The sequence below is a fragment of the Lonchura striata genome, chromosome 2, assembly GCF_050655825.1.
Source record: "Lonchura striata isolate lonStrDom1 chromosome 2, ASM5065582v1, whole genome shotgun sequence".
NCBI lineage: Eukaryota > Metazoa > Chordata > Aves > Passeriformes > Estrildidae > Lonchura > Lonchura striata.
The window spans coordinates 16500031-16525442 of NC_140704.1; the positions used below are offsets into that span (position 1 = coordinate 16500031).

Here is a 25412-nt window from a genome sequence, read left to right on the forward strand (position 1 = left end):
TTCAGGGAGACTTTGGGCAATATACAGCTGTAAACACATTCTCCACAGAGTTGGCCAGCCTGCCTGTTGAGACCATGCCAACAGTTCTCCCTATTCAGGTAGAATGAGTTTGTTTGTTGCTTTTCAATTTACTGGGTTTATTTTAAACTCAGTCCATCCACAATAATGCATGAGACAGAAAAAGAATTTGAAATACTTCCTGGCAATTTGCCTCTCCCGAAAATCTTGTTTTTATCATCCTGTAACCTTAGAATGACCCAGAAGAATCTGGACAGATAAATTCTTGTTTTACTGGCAGAATATCTTTAAAAGATATTTTTCTTCTAAACAGACTTTATGGAAGTGGCAGACAGGCACATGAACTGTAAGGGGGGAGTCTGCTGTAGATTCAAATAAATCTTCACACATAAAATGAAGCCTCTTTACCTAGAACAGCCCAGCCACTCTAGATGGTGGCTGTGTAAGGATCTACTTACACGAGAGATGAGTGTCTAAGTGTCTTTAACAGTTAATGGAGGCCTGGTCAACAAAGAATAGCATTGTGGTGGTGCATTCCCCTCTCTTTTTCAGGCTGCACTGCCATCTGAGAAATGCTCATTAGGTCTCAGCCTTGATGAACAGCACCTGGGCTCAGCTCCTCTTGAGCTTATCAGAAACACTGTCTGCTCCCAGGAACTGCTGCTGTCTAATTAGCTCCATTTTTTTTTTTTCCACTAACCGCCTTAGTAACTATTTTCATTGCCTCCATAGTGTAATATCCTTGTTCTCACAGTTTCAGAGAAAGTGTGCTGACCTGAAGTGTGGCCCCTCTCTTGCAGTCCTATAAGCAGGGGTATAAAATGGGTCCTTTGAGCTCTTTGGGCTGCAGTGTGGTGTGACCAGTGACTTCCATCTGAGTGGGGCCTCTCAGAGCCTGCAAGCTCTGAGGTCTGCTGTACTTGTGGGATCACTGAACAACAAATCCTGGGCCAAAACCCCCACTCCTCAAGGCTCAACCCTTCATGCATTGAGGAGGCGCAAAAGCATCCAAAGTGAGTATTTCATGACCTTCAAGAGAGATTTACCACAGGTACCTTGCACTGACCTTTATGTCTGTGTGCATATACACATACACACATGCTATAGCAAGACTGGGAGAAATGCTGCTCTCTTGGATATTTAAATACTTTAGATATCGAAGTAAATTAGGCCTGCAAGTAAGTTTGAATTATAAACTGTGTTTAATGCTGTTAAGTGCTATTCCCTGATAAATTGTTACAGTTAAGTTATAAATTAAGAACTGTTAATTCATTGCGTTGCATGCTGTAATCTTTTAGGTTGTATTCCTTTTTATCTTTGCCCTTCCTGTCCTTTGTCGCACACACCTAAGCACATATGCACACACATATTTCTCAGTTAGTTTCTGTTCTGATTCACTGTATTTTCTTGGGTTTTTTTTCTCAGTGTGCCTTAACTGTCTTTTAAGTAGTAGAGTGAGCCTTGCCAATGAACTTTGTTGCACTGTTGCTTATTATTAAATCTGGCTTTTTCTGATACTCTTACCAGTTATTTTTCAAGCTATCTCAAACTCTCATTCACAACAAGCAATGAAGAGAGCTGGCTGTTGGATCAGTGCAGGTGGACACTGCACTCCCACTCCAAGTGGACACAATGATTGTTTGAGGAATGTCCTGGGAAAGGAAGGAAGGAAAACCACTCTTTTAGTTAGAGGGTAAATCCTACCCATGATAGGGAAATGGAATGGAAGGCAGCCAGCATTACATTTGTGTTTTACAATTAATAATCTGAGAGCATTGCTAACTGAACAGTAGTGATTTCCCTGGACCATATTCCAAGGATGAAGAAAAGTGAAGGTACCAGGGAAAGACCAAGGTGGGATCAGGATGCACTCTGGTTCATTTTTGTGAAGTAACATTGGATGTGCCTGTCAAAAACCAAGGATCAGAAAGATCTTTTTCTAAGGACATGAAGTCACCATCTGACATGTCAGCATTCTAGAAAAAGCAGAAATTCCCTAGAGCGTTCTTCTATATTGGATGTAAAACAAGTCACCCAGTTAGTGACACCTCTGCAAACATTCTGGCTCACAAAATTAAAATGACACATTGATAAAAATACACAGGCACACATAGAGCCAGACAAGCAGATGTGCAAGTTTGCACCAGCAACCAAAGAAGATATTATCCTGACATGCACACCCATAATAAATCAACATATGCCAGGAGAGACTAGATTAACTTACGGAGATAACTTCTGTAATATCCTGTTGGTGCAGGTCAATGATATGTTAGTTGTGTGTTTGCCAGAAAATTTCCCTGACAAGGAAGTATAAAATTTTCTTCCAGTAAATTAAATGGGGAGGGATGTGCAAGGCCATTCCCTCATCAGATAACAGAACAAGTGCTCACATTAGCCCCTGGGATATCTTTACTGTGCCTGTGTCAGGGACCAAAATGTGTCTAAGACCTGCCATATTTGGTGCACTGTTGTGCATGTCGACAAGATAATGTAGAAGAAGACACTGTTAGTTGGTAGGACTCTAACCTTCAGAAATTATACTATGCATTGGACACCTGGTGCGATTCATCCTGTGAAAGGGGAATAATACACAATAAAACCATTGTTGGCATGGAAGTGTTATGGGCTGTTACGACCTCATCTCATGTGCTGGCCCCACATGTGATGATATTGAAAATGGCTGCTCCTGAGGAGGAGATACAAGGTGTGGTCCTGGAGTGGAGGGGAGAGGATGACATGATGCACATCATTTTCATCTAGGGGATGCCCTGAAAGTGTGCTACCTTCCTAGCTCTCCCTCTCAGAAGCCATGCTCCATCTCCTTGTGTGGCTCAGTGGCTTTTCCAGAATCCAGGGGTTGGTATATATTAATTGTTAACATGACTAATAAAATTAATTTCCTTTGTAACTCTGAGTGTCTCGAGTTTTTTGTGCATGGGCATCCTCCTGAACTTGTAACAGTGTCTCTAAGCTCTAATAAATCAAAGTATAGTTAATGTCCAGTATCAGTATTCTCTGATATACACAGTCAAAATTATACAGTAGTGTTTAAAATAAAAGCTACTATCAAAAAATTTCAAGCAGACATTTCCTGATCAAAGCAGGAGTGAAAGAGAGGCTCTGTAGTTTTATGCTGTGGTTTTTCTCCATAAATAATGTGCTTACAGTTCCTGAAGATCTCTGAGACCTGACCATTTTATGATGAAATCCATAAACATATATGCAAAAAAAAAAATCAGACTACAAAGATAGCATACTCCCTAGTAAAAACAACTGGTCAAAGAGGCAAAAAATTTGCAGTTCTCATGGATATAAGTTGGGAAATCATTCATGTATATTAAGGAAAGTGAAATGTTATGGACCCTTTATAAGGATATACAAGCACAAATGTTGATTAGGTTTTTGGTAGAATGATGTTCACATTACATCATATCATTGCCTTCCAGGGTTTTATGCAGTCTTCTTCCAAAGAGTCGTGATTAAGAAATCACTGTGGAGACAGGAATTTTTCTTTAAGTCAGCTTGGAAAGAAGTATTCCCCAGAATTAAAGTAATAAAATCTGGCAACATACCTTGCCTTTCGGGTATCCTACACTGATAAACTGAAATTCTGTTCATCATGACAATGTTCAATTGAAACAGTTTCTATCCACAGTATCACCCAGACAGTTAAAACACTCAGGCACCTTCACTCTGCCCAAAAACAAAAATGAAAAATCAAATGAATGCAATTTCATCCTGCAGCAGAGGAGCCACTCATCCTGCCACCACCCAGCATGTGGTAATTCCACAGTGTCACTGTGTGCTCCCAAAACAAAGGAAAAGTGGCTTCTCAACATGAATAAACATCTGTTACTTCTGGGTCCTGGTGACAGAATAATTTCTGGAGTTTCTTTGGAATCTTATATTCTAGAGAGACAAGCCACCCTAGAGGAAACCAAGAATTCACCTCCCATTCTGCTGTCACCATCACCCAGCCACCCTGGTCATTCCTTGTGGGCATTTTCCTGAAGGCCAAAGAAAATGTGATCCTTTCTTGCACGCTGGTTGGTGAAGGCACACAGGGCACACATCTCCCTCTGGCAGCCCCCAGTTTGACAATTAAACTGCTCCCTTTGGACACAGGGCTTTGAGGCACTGCATTTCCCACATCATCTGTGGTCAGGCAACCTCAGGGCCACAGGCTGTCACTGCCTAGCACAGGTAACAATGTCCTATTGTTTCAGCCATGCATGCAAACACGGCAGTAGCTAAGCAGCCCTCAGTGCACTCCTGCCTCATCAAAATGCATGGAAAGGATAGGATAGGATAGGATAGGATAGGATAGGATAGGATAGGATAGGATAGGATAGGATAGGATAGGATAGGATAGGATAGGATAGGATAGGATAGGATAGGATAGGATAGGATAGGATAGGATAGGATAGGATAGGATAGGATAGGATAGGATAGGATAGGATAGGATAGGATAGGATAGGATAGGATAGGAGACAACTTCTCTGTCTTTGTCAGGTGCTACGGTGTGCACTGTAAAAATCAGGCTAGTGAAATTTCCTTCATAAATGGCACAGTCATGCTTGATGCTGCATTATGATGGGAGAAATGGGATAAAAGTCTTCTTGATGGCAGTATTTTTTTTTTATTATTCCAGTGTCCAGTGTGTCTCACACAATTGGCAAAGCACTTTCCAATTGCGGCCTGGGTGCATTAGGAAATGTCCCTCTGTTCTGGCATTACAAAAGCAAGGCAGAAATAAGCCACTTGAGAATTTGATAATTCTCCTTACTTAGATTTTGACAAGTTAGGAGCTACAGGAAATAGCTTAAAAGTGTCTGTCTCCCAGAGAGAAATTCAGAGCTGACATACCTGTCCCAGAACACCTGTGCACTGAAAAGGGAAATCACCAGGATCCAACCTGCTCTAGGTGCTGATTGCAGCAGGAGATATATAATCTTGCTCGGAGCCTGGCTGGCTCTTTTATACCCACAGGTGTCAAGCCTGTCTTCCCTAGATGGGGGAGAAGAAATACCTACAACTTTTCTGCAAGTACTGGCAGAAGACGAGATAGTTGCTTCTTGCAAAGGCAAGGAGAAGAAGTGCATGCCTGTTAGGTATTAGCTAATTATCTGGACACCTGACTAGCACTGTCACATCTGAGCTTAATGTTCTCAGCCAGAAGCCACTCAAAGCACTGTCACTTACCAGTTCAAGAACACCAGGCTGCAGGATAGGTTTTGGGCTTGGAAAGACCCTTTCTATCACTGCTACTGCATAAAGCTCTGGCATATCACTCCACTGATATTCTTGTGACTTGCCAACTGGAATCGCTAACCCTTGTTTCAAAGTCTTTTATTTCTTCTGCTGTCACTGCCCTGTTTTGTAAACACGTACACTGAAAGAGGAAACACTGCAAGATGCACATCACCACTGTCTGTGTTTTGCTCCCAGACAGAAGAATAATCTTAAGTGGTGAAGTAACAGCTGCAGCAGATTTGAAGAAAACAAGTTTCAAGTCTCACTTTTCTGATCACTGGTACCAAGTGGGAGATGCATTGCAGGCTTCTCTGGTACCATGGGCTGGCTGAGGCTATCCTGCAGGCACTGGTGCAAGGGCCACGCTGGGCATATAGCACAGCACAGGCTCACTGCCACATGATCTTCATCTCCTCAACTGGCAATGGTCTCCTGCTCAGGATCACTACACCTCACCACTCGCCTTTTAACTCTCCTCTCTCCTACTTACAACATGGAAGCTAGTTCTGTATTTAATATTGTAACAACTGCTTTACTGATTTTATTAGATATTGTGGAAGTCCTTTCCCTAGGCTTGTTGTCTGTTCATATACCCAAAGATCACATTAAATCTTGTTTACTACAAGGGAGTTCAAGGCACTAGATCCCAAGAGCCCCAAGTTCAAGGCACTAGCCCCAAATTTACTTGAAATCCCTGTTGTCCACTACATGTGAGCTTACATGAGACAACTGTGCATGACACAGTCTTGATTCCAGATGCTCTTTCTTCCTGCTGTACCTGACTCTTCGCCTCATAACAGGCCCAGCACACATCTCATTCCCCAGTGAATTTGTTCAGCTCACTATACACAGAAAATGTCACTTTTTGTGGGGTAGGGTAAACGAGGGGCCAGGAAACGGGAGCACACGGAGCCGGGGCAGGCTGCGGCGGAGCGCACAAGGGGAGCCCGGTCTGCCCTCCCGCCCGTCCCGGAGAGCCCGTGAGTCACGGCGAGGGAGGGCCCCGGCCGCGCCCACCTCTGAAAGCTCCGCGTTACTTCCACGGCCCCAACGGGCGGAGGGCTGCTCTGAACTCCTGTCCCTCTTTCTCTCCTCTCTCTCCTCTCCTCTCCTCTCCTCCGGCGGCGGCACAGGCCGCACCGTCGGGCCCCCCCGCGGCGAGGCGCTGCGGCCGGCAGCCCGTGCCCGCCTGGCCCATGGCGGGGCCGCGGGACCCCGCGGAGCGCTGCTCCTGCCGCAACACCAACTGCGTGGAGCGGCCGCTGCGCCGGCTCTTCGAAGGGCTGGCGAGCGCCGTGGCCGCCTGCCCCTGGCCCTTCGTGCTGGTGCCGCTGCTGCTGTCCGGCGTGCTGGGCGCCGGCTTCGTCTTCTTACCGCAGCGGCAGGCGAACGACATCGAGGAGCAGTTCACGCCGACGTGGGGGCCCGCCAAGGCCGAGCGCGACTTCGTGCGGCGGCACTTCCCCACCGACGACTCGGAGCGCTTCTCCGCCCCGCGGCTGCCCACCGAGGGCGCCTACGCCGCCCTCATCGCCGTGGCGACGAACGGGACCTCGGTCCTGGAGCCGGCTGCGTGGGCAGAGGTGCTGCGGCTGAACGCGGCCGTGCGCGACGCCGACTACGAGCGGCTCTGCGCCCGCACCGCCGGCGGCTGTGCCAGCCCCAACCCGCTGCTGTCGCGGCGGGGCGATGCGGGACCGCCCGCCCCGGGCAGCCTCCGCTTCCCCGTCAACGGCAGCGAGTTCCTGGGGGCCGCGCTGGGCGGCGTGGAGACGGACGGCGGGCGGCTGCTCGGGGCGCGGGCCCTGAAGCTGGTGTATTACCTGCGGGAGGACGGCCCCGAGGCGCAGGACAGCCGGCAGTGGCTGGAGAGCTTCCTGCAGGACATCCCGGCCAAAGTGAAGGAATTGCGCCTCGGCTCCATTCAGGTAACGCGGGGGCCGTGCGAAGCCGCCGAGCCCGAAATGTCCGGGCGGCCCCGCCGCGGAAAGGGAAAGGGAAAGGGAAAGGGAAAGGGAAAGGGAAAGGGAAAGGGAAAGGGAAAGGGAAAGGGAAAAGGAAAGGGAAAAGAAAAGGAAAAGGAAAAGGAAAAGGAAAAGGAAAAGGAAAAGGAAAAGGAAAAGGACGGTGGCGGAAGAAGGAGAGTAGGTTGCGAGGGCCGGAACAATGCTCTTCTGCAAACGTGATATTTGGCCTTGCCTGTGCGTTTGTAAAAAGAACAAGAAGAGGAAAAGTGCTTTATCGTTTCTTGTTGTTTTAACGGCAGGTGACTTACTTTACCTCGCTGTCCAGACAAGAGGAGTTTGAAGGCAATACCAGGAGTGTGATCCCGCTCTTCTCCATAACATATTTCCTGACAATAACCTTTTCAATCATCTCTTGCCTAAGGTAAAATATCTGTAGGCTATGGCTCAATGAGCAGTGATCTTTGCTCTTCTTACCTTCCTTCAGTTGATTTCTGCACTTGCCAGAGTGTAGGCATTCTTGAAACTGCAGGCTTCCAGTGACATTTAATGATATGCAAAGGGTATTCCTTTGCTTTTTCTTGTCTATCTGTGCATATTTCCTAACTGCTTAGATGGGGTTCATGGTAAGTACCAGATAAATACATTAACAAGTCTTCAGTGTGGACATGACCAACTTGAATGCTCACTTCCTAGAGAAATTAATCTTGTCCACTGCTGACACCTAGGATCTCTTAGAACATCATTCATCAGGTGTTCTCTTCAGACAGGGTATTGTCTGGGAAATATATGACACATTACTAAGATACTCCTTGAAATATTTTCAGACTGAACTGCATAAGAAATAACACCTGGCTTGCAAGCTGTGGAGTGCTTTCTTCTGGCTTAGCAGTATTAAGCAGCTTTGGATTGCTGCTCTTCTGTGGAGTGCCATTTGTGGTCACTGTAGCAAATGCACCATTCCTGATTCTGGGTGAGTAGAAAAAGTGAGTAGTGAAGACCAGAGCGAAGTTAAAACAATGTAATGGTGTCAGTCTTTTATGATGTGAATGTCAGATAATACAACATTTTCTCCTGAAGCGAGTGTAGGAGATACCCAGAGGTGCAGCCCCCTCAAAGCACCTACAGGTAGGCAAGCCCCTCAGCTCAGCTCAGTGGGACTGGAGTTGGGTTCTGGTGCAAGGGCAGCTTTCCCCAGAAGACAAGGCCTCATCTAGATCCACTGCTACAGCAGGAAGATTGTAAATGGGAGAATGGTAAGGTTAGCACTTCTGGCATTGTTCTAGTGTCCCTGGAAATGTAGCCAGGATGATTAATCCTCTGCAGTATAACATCTGTGTACGAACCAGTCTCAGTCGGCTGCACAACTGAAGTGATGCACCATTTGTGCAAGCAGCTCCCCCCAAAATCCCAAGGAAGTTGGTATTGCATCCTTGCTTCACAGAGTGCTTAACAGCCAGTGCTGAACTTTCCAAATACTGATAGTGTTGCTGCAATTAGATCATGTTTCCAATTACATAATGTTGCTGCAAACAAATTACTGCTTTTAAAATCCTTACTGGTCTCCAGTATCATACATTCTTCTGATGTTTTCTTTGGCTTGGTCTCATGCTGAGGAAAACACATGGAGCTCTCAGGTTGACAGAGGCTGTGCATCATCCTAAGCTATCCGATGCAAATGCTCCTTTGGGCAGGCATTGTTTCTTTGTTTTCTGCATAATTCTAATGCATTTTTTATTTACTTTTGTTTGCTCATCAATTGCAGTGGCTCTTACTATCAAAGAGGCCCTTCTGTATACCTGGGAAAGGACTTAAGCCAGTCTCTTCAGATCTTCAGAAATAACACACAGACTTTTGTCTTCCTTGTGTTAAAGCAAACAAATTCTCAGTACATCAGAGGCTTTGCTTTGAAGGCTGCTTGCTTTCCAAAGCAGCCTGGCTCGCTGCCATCCAGTAATACCTTTTGATGTGCTGCTTAATGATTCTTTGCATGTTTGCTGGCAATTGCCTTTCAGGTAGCAGGTAATGATTTCATCTCTTCTTCTGTGCTTGGCCAAATCTCACTCCGCTATTCGGGCAGCCTTGTTTTCCCTTTTGTGTGATTAATTTTCAGTGAATAGAAGAGCCCTTGACAGCATGGCAAAATACTGAAAAGTGTGAGATAATAATCTTGAGAGTTAGCAGAGGTAAGAGAAGCCCATTGCTCTTCATTTTTGAACTTCAGCTCACTCACTCTGGCATCTTAGCAAAATCCCAAATCTTCCTGGCAGGCTTTCCCAGGGACCTGTCAGGTAATATTTATGAGCACATTGGTGTAAATGTGAACAAAAATGAATAATAAATTGTGACTAAGTGCTGGAAGATAAACTGGAGAGAAGTAGACGGAAAGAGCATAAAAAAAGCAAGCCATCAGAAAACTGGAATCACTCTTCTCCCATGTGCAACTGCTCTTCCTGCCCTCTGAAGGCAGAACAAGAAATTATTGGTCTAAGTTGCTGCAGTGGGGGGGGAAGAGATTGCAGAGATAATGGGGGATGCTTCCAGTAAGAACAGTTGAGCATCAGAATATGTGATGCTTTGAAATCTGTGTCATCTGCATCAGGGGAGAAATGGACATCAGCTACAAGACACTTGTCAGAGCTGCAGTAGGTGTGCTCAATCCTTCATCGGGGTCCCTGAGGGATCAACAGCCCATTAGGTCACCAGGAAGTGCTAAAAGGTAATACATTCAGCCACATACAAAGCATCTGTTCTCCAGATTCTCTTGCAACTTGCATCAGCACTGGAGCAGTGTTAGTAGCCCAATCTCCTTTTTCAGATTTTAGGCAGAATGAAATTTGACTAATGTTGTAGTTTTGTTGGGTGTTGGTGGAAGCTGCCATTGGCAGTGCAGCATTAACAGTCTCTCCTCTTGCAGGGGTTGGCGTTGATGACATGTTCATCATGATTGCTTCCTGGGAACAAAGTTTAAGGAAAAAAGAGAAGTCCAATGTTAAATCTCTGCTGGCTGAGACTTACACAGAGGCAGCGCTTTCTGTGACCATCACCACTCTGACAGATGTTTTGGCCTTCTTCATTGGCACCTGGACTGTTTTTCCATCTGTGAGGTCTTTTTGCCTCTATACGGGCACAGCTTTTGTCTTCTGCTATGTATATACCCTGACCTTCTTTGGGGCAGTTCTGGTATTAAATCACAAAAGGGAGCAAGGGAACCGACATTGGCTGACTTGTATGCGTGTGGATGTAGGTAAAGATCAGGCTGAGAACTGCTGCTTGTACAATGCTTGCTGTATTGGCAGTTGTTCTGGGCAGCCATCTCAGCCAGAAGGTGAGCATCCAATGAGCACATTCTTTAAAAAATATTATGGCCCTTTTATTACAAATAAATGGATCAAGGTGCTCATGGTGTTGCTGTATGGAGCATATTTGGGTGGCAGCATTTATGGGTGTACTCAGATCAGGGAAGGCATTGATCTCCGAAATCTGGCAAATGATGCCTCCTACGTTATTCCATACTATGATGATGAAGACAAATACTTCTCCACATATGGACCCCGGGTCATGGTTGTCATTGCTGAGAGTGTAGATTACTGGAATGAGTCGGTGCGTCTTGGCATTGAGAGCTGCACACAGAATTTAGAGAACATTCCCTATGTAGATAAGAACTACTCGGAGTCATGGCTGAGAGTATACACAGGACTTGCCAAAAGGGGTTTGGTAAATATAGACAGTAAGACTGACTTCTTAAATAACTTAACTGTACTGTTCAGAATTCTTCCCAGTTTTGAGTGGGACATAAACGAGACTCAGGATGAAATAGAGGCTTCGCGCTTCTTCATCCAGACAGTGAATGTGACATCAGCCGTGGATGAGAAGAATCTCCTCAGTCAGTTAAGGGAGGCAGCCAAGCAGTGCAGCATTCCACTGAAGGTGTATCACCCAGCCTTCATCTACTATGACCAGTACCTGGTAATAGTGCAGAACACTGTTCAGAACGTTGTCATTGCTGCCGGGGCCATGCTTGTTGTCTCCCTTCTGCTCATTCCCAACCCATTGTGCTGCTTGTGGGTGACTTTTGCTATAGCCTCTGTTATAGTTGGCGTTGCTGGTTTCATGACATTCTGGAACGTCAACCTCGATTCCATATCCATGATCAACCTGGTCATTTGCATTGGGTTTTCAGTAGATTTTTCTGCTCATATTTCCTATGCCTTTGTTACGAGTGGAGAGTCATCAGCCAATAAAAGGTCAATTGAAGCTCTGTCCCTGCTAGGTTACCCAGTTCTACAGGGTGCAGTTTCTACGATATTAGGCGTAGTTGTCCTGGCTGCATCAAACGCCTATATCTTTAGGACATTCTTCAAGATCATGTTCCTTGTTATTTTGTTTGGGGCTCTTCATGGTCTTGTTTTTATTCCAGTGTTTTTAACCTTTTTTGGAAACTTTGGCAGTTCACCTCACAATACCGTGTCTAAAAAGTTAGAGCATAGGTTTAGAAATGATAAAGACTGTCCATGAATTATTTAAATATAAGATTTTATATATTTACTATGTGGGCACTCAAATGCAGTGACTGTCAGGAAATACACGACATGAAAAGCAGAAGAATAAATACATCAGATCAACTTCAGGACTTCAGAAAAGCCTGGTAAGAAAAATAACAAACTGCACAGAATGGATTTGCATTTTTTACCTTTGTGTATGTTCATCTACCACCTTAATGTTGCTATTTATCTTTTTTTTGTGTGATATTTTTACTGAATGTTCTAAAATTATTACAAACACTGGCCATTGCATCAGGTGAATGGACTATGTTACATGTGTGTAGGACACAGTCCTAGAGTACCTCCCATTGGACTGTATTTCCTCATTGTTTGCCTTGATGCTCTAACTCATCCCAGCACTGAGCTGGAACACAGTTTTTACCCAAGAGGCTCAAATACAGCAAAATTACAAAAGGTCAGAACTGTCTCAGACTGTAATAATTTGTAAGCCTTCAGGAGACAAAATGTGCTTAGGTTCCGAATGCAGCACAAGAAAACCTTGGGGAAGACTCACCCCAAAGTGACTCCTGTTTTCTGTTCAAAGCTTTTTCTTGGCATCCCATTTTCTAGCTAAGGTTGAACATCTGCAACCCTTAAGAAGTTTGTGTGTGCTTCTGTAGACTGCAATTTGCATGGACCTCTTGAGTTACCACCTTGGGAGATGTTGTTGCATGGTATGAGAGGGCAGGGATTCATTAGAGACAATTGCAGCCTGATTCGGGACAAAGTGAAAAATAACCCCAAGTTTATGCAGATCAGTCCTAAAACTGTAAACTCATAAATTCCATTGTGTTCATCAGTGCATCCTGGGATGCACTGGTAGAGCAGAGGAGCTTTCACTGAGTAGTAGCTAGTAATATATGAGATGATCTTCAAACCCATGGGAATAAGGCATTAGGTGAAAATCAGTTCATAATTTGTTGCCAGTATCATGATAGACCCATTGGAAATAAAATAAGCAATGGTAACCAGTATTTGTAATTCTGGAAAAAATTGGTGTAGAACTTATTAAATCATTCAGTCCAAATCTGCTGCTGTGGTGGGTTTCTTCTGAGAGTCTGAGCAAGTGTGACAAAGCCAGGGACTGCCTCTGTTCCCTGTGGATATCTAGCCAGTTTCATGAGTAAACAGGGCAAGATCCTTCTCATTCATAGAGTCATAGAACAGCTTGAGTTGGAAGGGACATTTATGTTGATTTGGCATGGTCTGGTTTTTTGGTAGCAGGGGAGGGCCACAGAAGCAGCTTCTGTAAGAAGCTGCTAGAAGCTTCCACCATGTCTGACAGAGCCAATCTCTAATGGCTCTGAAGATGGACGTGCTGCTAGCCCAATTAGAGAGGTTCGTAATGCCTCTGTGATGACATACTTAAGAAGAAAATCAAAACAGCGCATGTGCAGCTTTTTTCTGGGGTGGCAAGGCGCCGCCACCAAGGCCATCCTGGCAGCATGAGGCAATGCACTGCAGCATGGCCCACAGCAAGCCTTGCCTGCCTGGCCACCCCTAGTGAGCTGTGCCAAAGACAGAAGGGCAGGGGCAGCTGCCACAGATTCCCCTTCCCGGTGCTGCATGTAAAGAGAGGCATTAAACAGCACCAGCACTGCAGCAGACACCATTGCCCATCAGTGGCAGCAGGGCTGTGTGGCTGGTGCAAAAGTATGGCGAGCAACTCCTGGCAAGGAACCTAAACAAGATGGCCCTCTCGGCACTGCGGGATCCTGCAGGAATTTTTTTAATTGGTGGAACTTGTTGGCAGTGGTACCTACAGGCAACAGCTTTTTTTCTAGTCAGAGAAGAGGAGTTGAGGACAGGTGAGGGGAAACAACATGGCGGCACCCAGGTCAGTGGAAAAGGGGAGGAATTGCCCCAAGTGGTGGAGCCGAAATTCTTCTGCAGGCTGTGGTGAGGACCATGGTGAAACAGGCACCTTGCAGACCATGAGGTCTAAGGAAGATGCAGGGATCCACTCGCAGCCCATGGCAGAAGTACTAACACTGGAGTGGGTGGATACTGGAGAAAGGTGTGATCAAGTGGGAGACCCAAATGGAGAGAGAGTGCCCCTGCTTCCTGAGATCAAGAAAGAAGACCCTTGCTTCCAAACTAGAGCAGCCTGTCCTTAGAGGACACACTGTGGAGAAGTGACTCATGCCACAGCTGTTTTGGAAAGACATTGCAGTAGTTTAGGCAGGACTGCTGCTCCTTGGAAATTGGAGCCACACTGGAGGAAGTTCACAGAAAACTGTCCCCTGTGGGAGGGACCCTCTGGCATAGCAGAAGAAAGACTCCTCTTCCTGACTGAACAGAAAAATATCTTGGGTGATGAACTGAACAAAACCCCCACATCCTATCTCTCTGTGCTGTCAGTGGGAAAGATGGGCTGGGGGAAAGAAGTGTTTTAAAGACTTATTTTACATCTAATTGTCCTCTTCTGACTCTGTTAATAATAAATTCACTTTATACCTTTAAATTTTAACCTGCTTTGCCCTTAGAATGCTTTCTCCCAGTCCTCATCTCAACTTGTGAGCCCTTTGTTATTTTTGTTTTCCTCTCCTGTGCCTAGCTGAGAGCACAAGTTGAGCAAACAGCTTTTGTGGGCACCTGGCATTTGGCCAGTGTCAAACCACAACATTTTAAAGGTCATCTAGTCCAACCCTTCTGCAATAAGCAGGGTTCTTCAACATGATCAGGTTGCTCAGAGTCCACTCCAATCTGACCATGAATGTTTCCAGTTCTCTGGGCAACCTGCTTCAATGTCTTACAACCCTCATTGTAAAAAAAATCCTTAAATTAAGTCAACTGTCTTTTAGTTCACTCATTACTGCTGGTCTTGTATCAAAGGCCCCACTAAAATGTTTGTCCCTGTCACTATTCCGGGTCCCCTTTTGCCCAGAGCCATCTCTTCTCCGGGCTGAACAACCCCATCTATCTTCACAGGAGAGGTACTCCAGCCCTCTGATCATCTTTGTAGCCTCTTCCAGACTCATGCCAGCAAGTCCATGTTCTTCTAATACTCAGGACCCCAGAGCTGGATGCAGTATTCCAGGTGGAGTAGAGGGGCAGAACACCTCCATTGACCTGGTTGCTATGATTATTTTGATACAGACCTGGTAGAATTGGCTTTCTGGGCTTCAAGCACAGATTTCTGGGTCATGTCCAGCCTCCCATCCAGCAGTGTACCCTGAAGTTGTTCTCAGCAGGGCTGCTCTCATTCTCTTCATCTCCCAGCCTGTTTTGATACCAGGGGTTGCCCCAACCCATGTGCAGGACTTTGCACTTGGCCTTGTTGAATTTCATGAGATTCCATTTCTTGTGGTTGTCCAGGTCCCTCTGAATGTCAATCCTGACCCTCAGGCATGTCACTTCCACCACTCAGCTCAGTGCCATCTGCAGACTTGTTCAATCCCTTTGTCTGTATCATTGAGGAAGATATTAAATAGCACTGGTTCTAGAATGGACCCCTGAGGGATACCACCTGTTACCAATACCCATTGGGACACTGAGACACTGACCACTACCTCTCAGATGCAACCAATTAACCAGTTCCTCATCCACCTAGCAGTCTACCCATCAAATCCATATCTCTCTAATTTAGGGAAAAAGATGTTTTGGGGTACCATGTCAAAGGCCTTGGAGAAGGACAGAGAAAACAATAGCCTTTCCCATATGCACTGACACTGTCACTCCATCACAGAAGGTTGGTCAGGCAGAACTTGTTCTGGTGAAACCATACTGGTTGTCTCAAATGACCTTTCTGTCCTCGACACACCTTAGCATAGGTTAGGAGGATCTGTTCCATGATCTTCACAAGCACAGAAATCAGTAGTTCCCAGGATTCTCCTTTCTACCCTTTCTGAAGATGGGTTCAGTGTTTCCCTTTTTCCAGTCACCTTGAACTTCACTTGACTGCCATAACTTTTTGAACAGCATAGAAAGTGGCTTGGCAACTTACATTAACTAATTTCTACAAAGCTCTGGGATGCATCTCGTCAAGTCCCATAGATACATGTATGCTCAGGTTCCTCAAGTGGTCATGAATCTCTTCTCTTACACTGGAAGGGACTTTTCTCCCAAAGCCCCATCTTGCAGTCCACCCACTCAAGAGGTGTAAGACGAGAGGTTGCCATTCAAGACAGGCAGAAAAGGTACCTGAGTACCTCAGCCTTCTCCTTGTCTTTTGTGACCATTTGCTGGCCTTTGTTAAACAAGGAAGATACTCTTTCTTTCACTTTATAACAGCAGGTGGCTTCCAGCTCCTCCTGTCTGTTGCCCATGCTGCATGCAGTGGTCTAGAGACACTTCAGCTGCGATATTGGCCATGTTGCTTTCTTAAGAGGAGCATCCCTAATTACATTGAGATACTTTTGTGGCAGCATCTACTACCTCAGGAGCCCTTGACTCATCTCTGTAAGACTTCAAGTGCAGTCAGCACAAATCAGAGCCACTGGCAGAGGGTGCTGACTAGCCCTCCATCCTCAGACCCCGGCGCACAGCTTGCCAAAGGCCAAGCCCACCACCATGGCCCTCCGTCCGGGTCTGGCGCGAGGCTCCAGCGCGAAGCCCCAGCGGGGAGCACGGCGGGCGCTGCCCGGGAAAGCTGGCCGCGTGCGGGCACTGCCGCCGCAGCGCCCCCGGCGCTGCCCGGGAAAGCGCCCGGAGGGGTCCCGGGGGCAGCGAAAGGGCCATGCGAACAATGCACCAGCGACGGAGAGCACGGACAGCGGAGGCAGACCGCGACTCCTGGCCATGCAGCTGAAGCACCTGCTCACAAATCTTCCCGGGCAAGTGAGCTGGACATTGGAGATGGCTTCAGCTGTTGTGTAACATACCTTAGTGTGGCAAGCACATTTCTCTCACTCTTAGGATTTTTCATAGAGCTGAACAGAGAGAAATGAAAGAGAAAAAAATTTATATTTCTGTGTTGCTATCATGCTGGCATGGTAGTGTGGAGGAAGGGTTTTTAGAAAGGCCTTGGGAATGAGAAACTGAGGAAAAGATACATTTCTGTATGCCCCTTTGTTTCGGGAAAGTTTCGCTTCAGCATTCCTCTGTAAACCCCCTTCTCCCCACCCCTGAGCAGTTCCCATTGGACCTGACCCCTGGGGTGATTCTAATGTGCCTAAGCTGGACAGTATCTCCCCATTGTTTAGACCTTATCTCTTAATTTTGCTGTATAAAACTGTATCTGGGCAATAGCCCGGGGCCTTTGGTCCCTGCAATGGTTCAGGCAATACAATCTCTCTGGACCGCATACCACTGGCCTCTCTTTGTCTATTTATCCCGATCCCTTGCGGCGACCGAGGCAATGCTGGAGCTCGGACTGTGCTGACCCAGCCGCTGCCTGGTGAGCCCAGGGCAGCGGGACCGCGGCAAACCGCAGTCCCCAGAGGGAACAGCTAGCCGGAGGGTCCCAGGGGGCCGGGGAAGGACGGGGGACAGCAGCAAGTGACCCCCGGAAGCCGCATTTCTGCTCCTTGTTTTTCCTATGTGGAATGGGTTTGGAGAATTGTTTGCCTGGAGTCAGTGCTTGATTGGATTCTGGTGAGGATTGTTTGAGCCTGATGGCCAAACCAATCCATCTGTGACTCTCGGGAGGGGGTCACAAGTTGGGTTAGACTTAGAGAAAGTAGTATGCAGTTTTAGTATCTTCCTTTTTATATAGTATATTCATGTATTTTAGCATAGTTGTAATAAAGAAATCATTCGGTCTTCTGAATTGAGTCAGACATCATAATTTCTTCCCATTGGGTTTGCCTGCATTTACAATACCTTAGAGTACAAGCTACTCTACTCAACTCACTCTTGCATTCTCCAGGGCTTTGTATGTGCACTCTATCAGTAATTTCTGTTGAGGATCCATGTGTTCTGCTTCCATATTATTAATCCCAAACAGGTGGTTGTCAAATGAATTAAATCTGAAATACAAAGACCAGAATAAAATATGACATATGTATAGAAGATGCATTTACTTCTAGACTCACAGTAAACATTTTTTGAAATTTCATGAAAAGCCAAGTAGTAACTGGTATTTAGGCCAGAGTTCTCATTTTTGAAATTCAGAAGAAAATGTTTATAAGCCAAAGATGTTTTATGCCCCACCACAAGATATGTCATTTTACTAATGATTCTGCATTTCAGACTTAAGAGCACACTCCAACCCATTTTTTTTCTCATGGTTATTGCACTACTACCAGCTGGATTCCTCAGACTATGAAATGTGCAGAAAGAGACTGCTTCAATAAGCTATAAACAAAATTACAATCTCTCTTCATTGCAAAGAATCCCCCACAAAACCTTGGTTTCTACATTATTTTAAGCCAATACAGACCAGTGCTTTACAATTTAAAACCAAAAAGTAGAGGATCAGCTCAGGTGTTTTCAACAGATACCAATGCTTCCCTAACAATACTTTCAAAATGCTCTGTGTGTGTGCATGTGCATTTTTGTCTCTAAAAGCGTCTTCAAAATAGGTCCATGCTTACAAAAGACCAAGTCCAACTTTAATCTTGTATCCCAAGATCAGATTTATATGACCTTCTATCATTTCTTGATTTCAGAGCAGGATTCAATATCTAACATGGGACTAAGCACTAAAGTAATTCTGGGTCCTATGATTCAACCCTGCCAAGTATAATTTCAGGAGACAATAAGATTTCTTCTGTGCATGCCAACTTCTCCTTTGAATGAAGCTCTACAGCCTGAGGATTTTAGGTGCCTTTGCTGTGCTCCAAAACCACTAAGAAACCACATTATGCTTGCTGCCTTGATGATCTGGGTGTGCCCCATGTAAAAACAGTTTCTCTTGGAAGGTAAACTATAAACAATCGTAACATTTAGTGTTTATAGAAGTTAAAGTGGAAAATATACTAAACTTATAATTGCCTATAAACTTAATTACACAGGCTTTATAAGGAAGGCACATAAATTAAACAGCTCCTGAAAACATATTGACCTATGTTTTCTTATTATATTGAAATACTGAGCAATATTCAAACCATTCATCATTGATGATGAAAGCTGTAGAAACAGTTCAGAGTCAAGTGAAATGGTACTTCTTTACAATCTATTTCATAAAAAGTTAACCTACACAGGATCATCATCTAATCTTTGTCACCTGTCTACTTTTCTGCATGATCTAATGAACAGCAGCAAGAAAGCAAAGGAAAATCAAAAACACCCCTTAGAGCCTCCAAAATCACAGAGAAGACCCCATTCACAGACAGGTATCATGTTGCTTCAGATGAAAGCATGAAGAACACAAGACAGACTTGACCCACTGTGTCCCTAAGGGAGAATTAACTTACCCCTCAGCAGGGAACTCCCCACCAGAATTATGTTCTCTTGTGTGACAACAACTCTGAGTGCAATCACAAAAGTGAGGAAGGCAGGTAATTATACATGTTCAGGGAGACTTTGGGCAATATACAGCTGTAAACACATTCTCCACAGAGTTGGCCAGCCTGCCTGTTGAGACCATGCCAACAGTTCTCCCTATTCAGGTAGAATGAGTTTGTTTGTTGCTTTTCAATTTACTGGGTTTATTTTAAACTCAGTCCATCCACAATAATGCATGAGACAGAAAAAGAATTTGAAATACTTCCTGGCAATTTGCCTCTCCCGAAAATCTTGTTTTTATCATCCTGTAACCTTAGAATGACCCAGAAGAATCTGGACAGATAAATTCTTGTTTTACTGGCAGAATATCTTTAAAAGATATTTTTCTTCTAAACAGACTTTATGGAAGTGGCAGACAGGCACATGAACTGTAAGGGGGGAGTCTGCTGTAGATTCAAATAAATCTTCACACATAAAATGAAGCCTCTTTACCTAGAACAGCCCAGCCACTCTAGATGGTGGCTGTGTAAGGATCTACTTACACGAGAGATGAGTGTCTAAGTGTCTTTAACAGTTAATGGAGGCCTGGTCAACAAAGAATAGAGCATTGTGGTGGTGCATTCCCCTCTCTTTTTCAGGCTGCACTGCCATCTGAGAAATGCTCATTAGGTCTCAGCCTTGATGAACAGCACCTGGGCTCAGCTCCTCTTGAGCTTATCAGAAACACTGTCTGCTCCCAGGAACTGCTGCTGTCTAATTAGCTCCATTTTTTTTTTTTCCACTAACCGCCTTAGTAACTATTTTCATTGCCTCCATAGTGTAATATCCTTGTTCTCACAGTTTCAGAGAAAGTGTGCTGACCTGAAGTGTGGCCCCTCTCTTGCAGTCCTATAAGCAGGGGTATAAAATGGGTCCTTTGAGCTCTTTGGGCTGCAGTGTGGTGTGACCAGTGACTTCCATCTGAGTGGGGCCTCTCAGAGCCTGCAAGCTCTGAGGTCTGCTGTACTTGTGGGATCACTGAACAACAAATCCTGGGCCAAAACCCCCACTCCTCAAGGCTCAACCCTTCATGCATTGAGGAGGCGCAAAAGCATCCAAAGTGAGTATTTCATGACCTTCAAGAGAGATTTACCACAGGTACCTTGCACTGACCTTTATGTCTGTGTGCATATACACATACACACATGCTATAGCAAGACTGGGAGAAATGCTGCTCTCTTGGATATTTAAATACTTTAGATATCGAAGTAAATTAGGCCTGCAAGTAAGTTTGAATTATAAACTGTGTTTAATGCTGTTAAGTGCTATTCCCTGATAAATTGTTACAGTTAAGTTATAAATTAAGAACTGTTAATTCATTGCGTTGCATGCTGTAATCTTTTAGGTTGTATTCCTTTTTATCTTTGCCCTTCCTGTCCTTTGTCGCACACACCTAAGCACATATGCACACACATATTTCTCAGTTAGTTTCTGTTCTGATTCACTGTATTTTCTTGGGTTTTTTTTCTCAGTGTGCCTTAACTGTCTTTTAAGTAGTAGAGTGAGCCTTGCCAATGAACTTTGTTGCACTGTTGCTTATTATTAAATCTGGCTTTTTCTGATACTCTTACCAGTTATTTTTCAAGCTATCTCAAACTCTCATTCACAACAAGCAATGAAGAGAGCTGGCTGTTGGATCAGTGCAGGTGGACACTGCACTCCCACTCCAAGTGGACACAATGATTGTTTGAGGAATGTCCTGGGAAAGGAAGGAAGGAAAACCACTCTTTTAGTTAGAGGGTAAATCCTACCCATGATAGGGAAATGGAATGGAAGGCAGCCAGCATTACATTTGTGTTTTACAATTAATAATCTGAGAGCATTGCTAACTGAACAGTAGTGATTTCCCTGGACCATATTCCAAGGATGAAGAAAAGTGAAGGTACCAGGGAAAGACCAAGGTGGGATCAGGATGCACTCTGGTTCATTTTTGTGAAGTAACATTGGATGTGCCTGTCAAAAACCAAGGATCAGAAAGATCTTTTTCTAAGGACATGAAGTCACCATCTGACATGTCAGCATTCTAGAAAAAGCAGAAATTCCCTAGAGCGTTCTTCTATATTGGATGTAAAACAAGTCACCCAGTTAGTGACACCTCTGCAAACATTCTGGCTCACAAAATTAAAATGACACATTGATAAAAATACACAGGCACACATAGAGCCAGACAAGCAGATGTGCAAGTTTGCACCAGCAACCAAAGAAGATATTATCCTGACATGCACACCCATAATAAATCAACATATGCCAGGAGAGACTAGATTAACTTACGGAGATAACTTCTGTAATATCCTATTGGTGCAGGTCAATGATATGTTAGTTGTGTGTTTGCCAGAAAATTTCCCTGACAAGGAAGTATAAAATTTTCTTCCAGTAAATTAAATGGGCAGGGATGTGCAAGGCCATTCCCTCATCAGATAACAGAACAAGTACTCACATTAGCCCCTGGGATATCTTTACTGTGCCTGTGTCAGGGACCAAAATGTGTCTAAGGCCTGCCATATTTGGTGCACTGTTGTGCATGTCGACAAGATAATGTAGAAGAAGACACTGTTAGTTGGTAGGACTCTAACCTTCAGAAATTATACTATGCATTGGACACCTGGTGCGATTCATCCTGTGAAAGGGGAATAATACACAATAAAACCATTGTTGGCATGGAAGTGTTATGGGCTGTTACGACCTCATCTCATGTGCTGGCCCCACATGTGATGATATTGAAAATGGCTGCTCCTGAGGAGGAGATACAAGGTGTGGTCCTGGAGTGGAGGGGAGAGGATGACATGATGCACATCATTTTCATCTAGGGGATGCCCTGAAAGTGTGCTACCTTCCTAGCTCTCCCTCTCAGAAGCCATGCTCCATCTCCTTGTGTGGCTCAGTGGCTTTTCCAGAATCCAGGGGTTGGTATATATTAATTGTTAACATGACTAATAAAATTAATTTCCTTTGTAACTCTGAGTGTCTCGAGTTTTTTGTGCATGGGCATCCTCCTGAACTTGTAACAGTGTCTCTAAGCTCTAATAAATCAAAGTATAGTTAATGTCCAGTATCAGTATTCTCTGATATACACAGTCAAAATTATACAGTAGTGTTTAAAATAAAAGCTACTATCAAAAAATTTCAAGCAGACATTTCCTGATCAAAGCAGGAGTGAAAGAGAGGCTCTGTAGTTTTATGCTGTGGTTTTTCTCCATAAATAATGTGCTTACAGTTCCTGAAGATCTCTGAGACCTGACCATTTTATGATGAAATCCATAAACATATATGCAAAAAAAAAAATCAGACTACAAAGATAGCATACTCCCTAGTAAAAACAACTGGTCAAAGAGGCAAAAAATTTGCAGTTCTCATGGATATAAGTTGGGAAATCATTCATGTATATTAAGGAAAGTGAAATGTTATGGACCCTTTATAAGGATATACAAGCACAAATGTTGATTAGGTTTTTGGTAGAATGATGTTCACATTACATCATATCATTGCCTTCCAGGGTTTTATGCAGTCTTCTTCCAAAGAGTCGTGATTAAGAAATCACTGTGGAGACAGGAATTTTTCTTTAAGTCAGCTTGGAAAGAAGTATTCCCCAGAATTAAAGTAATAAAATCTGGCAACATACCTTGCCTTTCGGGTATCCTACACTGATAAACTGAAATTCTGTTCATCATGACAATGTTCAATTGAAACAGTTTCTATCCACAGTATCACCCAGACAGTTAAAACACTCAGGCACCTTCACTCTGCCCAAAAACAAAAATGAAAAATCAAATGAATGCAATTTCATCCTGCAGCAGAGGAGCCACTCATCCTGCCACCACCCAGCATGTGGTAATTCCACAGTGTCACTGTGTGCTCCCAAAACAAAGGAAAAGTGGCTTCTCAACATGAATAAACATCTGTTACTTCTGGGTCCTGGTGACAGAATAATTTCTGGAGTTTCTTTGGAATCTTATATTCTAGAGAGACAAGCCACCCTAGAGGAAACCAAGAATTCACCTCCCATTCTGCTGTCACCATCACCCAGCCACCCTGGTCATTCCTTGTGGGCATTTTCCTGAAGGCCAAAGAAAATGTGATCCTTTCTTGCACGCTGGTTGGTGAAGGCACACAGGGCACACATCTCCCTCTGGCAGCCCCCAGTTTGACAATTAAACTGCTCCCTTTGGACACAGGGCTTTGAGGCACTGCATTTCCCACATCATCTGTGGTCAGGCAACCTCAGGGCCACAGGCTGTCACTGCCTAGCACAGGTAACAATGTCCTATTGTTTCAGCCATGCATGCAAACACGGCAGTAGCTAAGCAGCCCTCAGTGCACTCCTGCCTCATCAAAATGCATGGAAAGGATAGGATAGGATAGGATAGGATAGGATAGGATAGGATAGGATAGGATAGGATAGGATAGGATAGGATAGGATAGGATAGGATAGGATAGGATAGGATAGGATAGGATAGGATAGGATAGGATAGGATAGGAGACAACTTCTCTGTCAGGTGCTACGGTGTGCACTGTAAAAATCAGGCTAGTGAAATTTCCTTCATAAATGGCACAGTCATGCTTGATGCTGCATTATGATGGGAGAAATGGGATAAAAGTCTTCTTGATGGCAGTATTTTTTTTTTATTATTCCAGTGTCCAGTGTGTCTCACACAACTGGCAAAGCACTTTCCAATTGCGGCCTGGGTGCATTAGGAAATGTCCCTCTGTTCTGGCATTACAAAAGCAAGGCAGAAATAAGCCACTTGAGAATTTGATAATTCTCCTTACTTAGATTTTGACAAGTTAGGAGCTACAGGAAATAGCTTAAAAGTGTCTGTCTCCCAGAGAGAAATTCAGAGCTGACATACCTGTCCCAGAACACCTGTGCACTGAAAAGGGAAATCACCAGGATCCAACCTGCTCTAGGTGCTGATTGCAGCAGGAGATATATAATCTTGCTCGGAGCCTGGCTGGCTCTTTTATACCCACAGGTGTCAAGCCTGTCTTCCCTAGATGGGGGAGAAGAAATACCTACAACTTTTCTGCAAGTACTGGCAGAAGACGAGATAGTTGCTTCTTGCAAAGGCAAGGAGAAGAAGTGCATGCCTGTTAGGTATTAGCTAATTATCTGGACACCTGACTAGCACTGTCACATCTGAGCTTAATGTTCTCAGCCAGAAGCCACTCAAAGCACTGTCACTTACCAGTTCAAGAACACCAGGCTGCAGGATAGGTTTTGGGCTTGGAAAGACCCTTTCTATCACTGCTACTGCATAAAGCTCTGGCATATCACTCCACTGATATTCTTGTGACTTGCCAACTGGAATCGCTAACCCTTGTTTCAAAGTCTTTTATTTCTTCTGCTGTCACTGCCCTGTTTTGTAAACACGTACACTGAAAGAGGAAACACTGCAAGATGCACATCACCACTGTCTGTGTTTTGCTCCCAGACAGAAGAATAATCTTAAGTGGTGAAGTAACAGCTGCAGCAGATTTGAAGAAAACAAGTTTCAAGTCTCACTTTTCTGATCACTGGTACCAAGTGGGAGATGCATTGCAGGCTTCTCTGGTACCATGGGCTGGCTGAGGCTATCCTGCAGGCACTGGTGCAAGGGCCACGCTGGGCATATAGCACAGCACAGGCTCACTGCCACATGATCTTCATCTCCTCAACTGGCAATGGTCTCCTGCTCAGGATCACTACACCTCACCACTCGCCTTTTAACTCTCCTCTCTCCTACTTACAACATGGAAGCTAGTTCTGTATTTAATATTGTAACAACTGCTTTACTGATTTTATTAGATATTGTGGAAGTCCTTTCCCTAGGCTTGTTGTCTGTTCATATACCCAAAGATCACATTAAATCTTGTTTACTACAAGGGAGTTCAAGGCACTAGATCCCAAGAGCCCCAAGTTCAAGGCACTAGCCCCAAATTTACTTGAAATCCCTGTTGTCCACTACATGTGAGCTTACATGAGACAACTGTGCATGACACAGTCTTGATTCCAGATGCTCTTTCTTCCTGCTGTACCTGACTCTTCGCCTCATAACAGGCCCAGCACACATCTCATTCCCCAGTGAATTTGTTCAGCTCACTATACACAGAAAATGTCACTTTTTGTGGGGTAGGGTAAACGAGGGGCCAGGAAACGGGAGCACACGGAGCCGGGGCAGGCTGCGGCGGAGCGCACAAGGGGAGCCCGGTCTGCCCTCCCGCCCGTCCCGGAGAGCCCGTGAGTCACGGCGAGGGAGGGCCCCGGCCGCGCCCACCTCTGAAAGCTCCG

At 44.8% G+C, this 25412-nt stretch overlaps 2 protein-coding genes across 14 annotated transcripts in view; one reads left to right on the top strand and one right to left on the bottom strand.

Annotated features, from left to right (window-relative positions):
- The window catches only part of LOC144246213 (uncharacterized), a 53763-nt gene extending 34633 nt beyond the window's left edge, over positions 1-19130 (bottom strand). For 3 of the 13 annotated variants that reach the window (XM_085564945.1, XM_085564929.1, XM_085564869.1), the window contains exons 1-2: positions 3591-6270; positions 3445-3508 (exon numbers count right to left, since the gene is read on the bottom strand). Coding sequence is in view for 6 of the 13 variants with exons in the window: in XM_085564869.1 (XP_085420995.1) it covers positions 3445-3449 (5 nt within the window). In the remaining 7 variants the exon portion in view is untranslated. The other 10 variants (XM_085564965.1, XM_085564894.1, XM_085564879.1 and 7 more) reach the window with 10 other exon arrangements.
- Positions 6468-11753, top strand: LOC144246217 (patched domain-containing protein 3-like). The gene is made up of 4 exons (XM_077782830.2): positions 6468-7199; positions 7538-7659; positions 8063-8208; positions 10153-11753. Exons 1-4 carry the CDS (start codon positions 6468-6470, stop codon positions 11751-11753), a joined length of 2601 nt encoding a protein of 866 aa, XP_077638956.2.
- Positions 19131-25412: the final 6282 nt, after the last annotated feature.

Coding starts and splice junctions, on each gene's coding strand:
- LOC144246217 (XM_077782830.2), top strand. CDS start 6,468: ATGGCGGGGCCGCGGGACCCCGCGGAGCGCTGCTCCTGCCGCAACACC. Junction 7,660..8,062: donor TCAATCATCTCTTGCCTAAG/GTAAAATATCTG, acceptor AAATATTTTCAG/ACTGAACTGCATAAGAAATA. Junction 8,209..10,152: donor TGCACCATTCCTGATTCTGG/GTGAGTAGAAAA, acceptor CTCCTCTTGCAG/GGGTTGGCGTTGATGACATG.